The sequence below is a fragment of the Nerophis ophidion genome, linkage group LG27 (assembly GCF_033978795.1).
Source record: "Nerophis ophidion isolate RoL-2023_Sa linkage group LG27, RoL_Noph_v1.0, whole genome shotgun sequence".
Lineage (NCBI taxonomy): Eukaryota > Metazoa > Chordata > Actinopteri > Syngnathiformes > Syngnathidae > Nerophis > Nerophis ophidion.
In genome coordinates this window covers 11,801,321-11,805,477 of record NC_084637.1, presented here as the reverse complement: position 1 = coordinate 11,805,477, position 4,157 = coordinate 11,801,321, and the positions used below count along the sequence as shown (strand labels likewise).

General features: G+C 40.6%; 2 protein-coding genes across 3 annotated transcripts in view; one reads left to right on the top strand and one right to left on the bottom strand.

Annotated features, from left to right (window-relative positions):
• The window catches only part of LOC133544323 (intermediate filament protein ON3-like), a 20,937-nt gene extending 19,908 nt beyond the window's left edge, over positions 1–1,029 (bottom strand). For both annotated transcript variants that reach the window (XM_061889531.1, XM_061889532.1), the window contains exon 1: positions 1–1,029. This exon is cut by the window's left edge and continues 1,451 nt beyond it. The gene's annotated coding sequence lies outside the window, so the exon portion shown is untranslated.
• Positions 1–1,777, top strand: part of LOC133544322 (keratin, type I cytoskeletal 18-like) — a 2,801-nt gene extending 1,024 nt beyond the window's left edge. The window contains exons 4-8 of the mRNA XM_061889530.1: positions 1–12; positions 82–207; positions 561–781; positions 1,190–1,224; positions 1,474–1,777. The exon at positions 1–12 is cut by the window's left edge and continues 150 nt beyond it. Of these exons, the coding sequence (XP_061745514.1) occupies positions 1–12; positions 82–207; positions 561–781; positions 1,190–1,224; positions 1,474–1,742 (663 nt within the window). The 3' untranslated portion in view covers positions 1,743–1,777. The remainder of the gene's footprint in view (positions 13–81; positions 208–560; positions 782–1,189; positions 1,225–1,473) is intronic.
• The last annotated feature ends 2,380 nt before the right edge of the window (positions 1,778–4,157 follow it).

Below are 4,157 nucleotides of genomic sequence, written 5' to 3'. Positions count from 1 at the left end.
TACCAAAGGAAGGTATAGATAACATCCGGACTTGTGTTCCTTCGTTCTTTTGGTTGACCTCTCCGTGTTCCTCATCTGTAGTTTGAGAACATCAAGGTTGAGGAGGCACAGAACACTGAAGAGATGGAGTCAAGCAAGACGGAGCTCAAAGATCTGCTCAGGCAGAAAAAATATCTGGAAATCAAGGTTCAGGGTGGGCAGAGCACGGTGAGACTTTTCAATGACACGTTCATAAACAGTGATGGTATTCTCAGGACATTCAATCATCCCCAACTGGACTAAATCTGATTAATAGGCTTAGCTTGGGATCAGATCTGACCAATCTAAGTAAAAGAGCATGAACTGATAAATCCTGCTTGGATGAGAGGTGAAATGTCTTCTAAAACAAACTCACAAACAGTCCAGTGGACATCCATTGAATGCCCTGAGAATCCCAAAGACAGGTTTACAGAAGCAAATAAAAGCAGCAGCATTCCTTCAATGCCCTGTCATTAGAACCTTGCACCTGGAAGAGTATAGAAAAATGACACTTGTAAACAAGCACTGGGCCGTCTCCACAGATCCACAATCTGGAGGATAACCTGAGGTTCACCAAAATGGAGAACAGTCAACGGCTGGCCCCTCAGAACCAGATCATCCTGGACTTGGAGAAGCAGCTAAAGAAGGTGAGGGCGCACTTGGAGAACCAGGTGGAGATGAACAAGGACCTGCTGTGTGTGAAGATGCAGCTGGAGGCTGAAATCAACAACTACCAACTGCTGATGTCCGGTGAAGGGGAGAGGTGAGAACTAAGTATGAGGTCAGAAAGATCCTGGACTAGAACAGGGGTGTTCAAACTTTGCACGGGTGGCCACATACTAAAAAAAATCCAAGAATTAAAATGACTTTTAGGTAAGACCATGTAGATATCTTAAGAACTAGTCCACCGCAGTGAAAAAGTGTCTTTGCATTACAAGAGTCATTTTTGTTTTCTAAATTTATAAACTCTGACAATAGAAGTAAACCAAAACCAAATGTGCACGGCAGAGTAAGTCAGGGCTCAGAGAATATGTTCAAGGAAAAACAATGAAATAAAAACAATCTTCAGGCCGCACTTTGGACGCCCCTGTACTTGATTCACGGACGTGTTAGCATCACACTAATAAACTACGTTTTAAGCATGTTTGTGTATACTCTTCTTCCCTGACAGTTTGGAGTTTGCAATTGAAGATGCTCTGACGGACGGTAAGTACAGCATGCGGCTGATGAAACAAATCAAGAACAAAGAACTAAATGTTGGAAATTTGCGGGACTAAAAAAAGAATTGAGCCCAGTAAGACTAAATGGTTTCTCAAAAACAAAGAGCCAACCTTGTAAACTGCATGCTATGACTGTAACGCCTCACACGACCCATAGGCCGATCCAAATCAAAAGAATAGTCGGGTATGAAAGGTCAAGCAGAAGTATGAATATTGTGTTTGTTTCCTTCCCAAGACTGGCAGAAACCTAATGAAGAAGCACCCGGGGGTCAGGAAGAAGCCGTGATGCAAAAAAAGGCTTCATCTGAAGAATCTACCTTGTTGAAAGACCCCCAAGTTCCAGCAGAAACCGCGACCGAACACCCCCAAAAACCTGGTAGAAAGAAAAGTCCGAAAACTAAGAAAAGCTCATCTTCTTCCTCTTCCTCTTCTTCATCCTCATCCTCCTCCTCTGACTCTGAAGAGGAAAAAGCCAAGATTGAGAACAAAGAGGAAAAAGCTTGATCCAACAGTTTTCTCTTGCGATTGTTTGAATAAAGAACGAGAAATGATATAAAATCCTTGTCTTGGCATTCATCTTTACGATCAAGGCAGTGGTTCTCAGCTGGTGGGTCACAGAGAAAAATGAAAATAGTGCTTTTATTCTGAAGGGGATTTTTAAGCCATTTCCTGTCATTAGGATCTTGAATGTGCCAACCCGGTCTTTTGTTGCACCTTATAAAAATGTTATGGTTATTGTATATCTCAGTTGTATATTTGATTGTTATTGTTGGAGGTGCTTGAAATCGCAAATAAAAAAATCGCTAAAGCTAAATCCTCGTAACATACTTGGGAATTTCAATATAAATAGCATCAAATTTACACATTTCGGCATTTTGTTTATGCCGAGTGTTATAGAGAAACTATTTATTGGCTTATGTGGCTTATAGCTCACATGCTTTATTTATAGAAATTCAGTTTTACAGTTCTTCAAAGTAAAGACTCAAAGTTTTTATTAAGAACTGTTATGTCTGCTGAGTTAGCGGAGACATTAAAATACCCTTTGTATTTACCCTCAGGGGACAAAAGCTGACTCTTTTGGCCTGTCAATACAGTTTTGTTGTTGCTCTATTACACATTAATTATCCTAAGTTGTTTTTTTATTGGGAAAATAACCCAAAGCCAAACAGGGTGAAGTGAAGTGAATTATATTTATATAGCGCTTTTCTCAAGTGACTCAAAGCGCTTTACATAGTGAAACCCAATATCTAAGTTACATTTAAACCAGTGTGGGTGGCACTGAGAGCAGGTGGGTAAAGTGTCTTGCCCAAGGACACAACGGCAGTAACTAGGATGGCACAAGCGGGAATCGAACCTGCAACCCTCAAGTTGCTGGCACGGCCACTCTACCAACCGAGCTATGCCGCCCCAGGGTATTAAAGTTCATTTTTTGAGGAGCATAAAAACATATTGGGTTAATTTTTTTATATATATACTTGAATCTCTAAATCAATTTCAGCCCAAAACAAAAATACCAAAACTGTAATGTGTTTGTTTTCACAACTCTTAGTTTTCAGTTTGTATACATTTGCATATTCATGAGTTATTTCACAAATTGAAACCTGTGGTATTCTGATCAAAAAGCATTTAAAAAGGGCAGAAAAAGTTTGATATTTTTTTATCTCGGACTAAAGTTTATTTAAAAATATAAGCGAAAAAATTAAAACAAAAATTCTTACTCCATAAAGTTTTCACGCACCTCAAAAACATGACTTCTGTTTGGCTCTGAAAGTTATTAAAATGGAATGTCATGTTCCTGAAATGTTCCTTTAACTTTGTGTTCGATATTAGGATTTTTTAAATCTAAATATTTGAGTTGAAAATTAACCACAATTTGGATCGCTGCTCGTCTTGAAATTACGTTGGTCCCACAGCCAAACAAGTCGAGTGCCACTTTGCTAAAGCGGCAGTTTCCCCTTTCTCCAAAGTCAACTCTCTTTCAGAGTTGACTTTGGAATATTTAGGAGCGAGGAAATTTCACGACTGGATGGGTTGCACAGGTGGCATCCTATGACAGTTCCATTCTGGAAATCCCTGAGCTCCTGAAAGCGACCCATTCATTCACAAATGTTTGTAGAAACAGTCTCCATGCTTAAGTGCTTGATTTTATACACCTGTGCCCGGGCCAAGTGATTAGGACACCTGATTCTGATCATTTGGATGGGTGGCCAAATACTTCTGGCAAGATAGTGTAGTTGTTTTCTTGAAATACATAGGTGGCTGGTAATCATTACATTCATCAATCAATCAATGTTTACTTATATAGCCCTAAATCACTAGTGTCTCAAAGGGCTGCACAAACCACCACGACATCCTCGGTAGGCCCACATAAGGGCAAGGAAAACTCACACCCAGTGGGACGTCGGTGACAATGATGACTATGAGAACCTTAGAGAGGAGGAAAGCAATGGATGTCGAGCGGGTCTAACATGATACTGTGAAAGTTCAATCCACAATGGATCCAACACAGTCGCGAGAGTCCAGTCCAAAGCGGATCCAACACAGCAGCGAGAGTCCCGTTCACAGCGGAGCCAGCAGGAAACCATCCCAAGCGGAGGCGGATCAGCATCGCAGAGATGTCCCCAGCCGATACACAGGCAAGCAGTACATGGCCACCGGATCGGACCGGACCCCCTCCACAAGGGAGAGTGGGACATAGAAGAAAAAGAAAAGAAACGGCAGATCAACTGGTCTAAAAAGGGAGTCTATTTAAAGGCTCGGATATTACCATTATTACATTATTATTATATACGGATATTACATTACCAATATTTCTATTTGCCGTCTGTTTGATTGTATTCTTATAATGTACCACGGGCAAATATTGATTTTGTATACACCTCCTGTAAAGAAAAATAAAAGTGGGTATTACATACATCC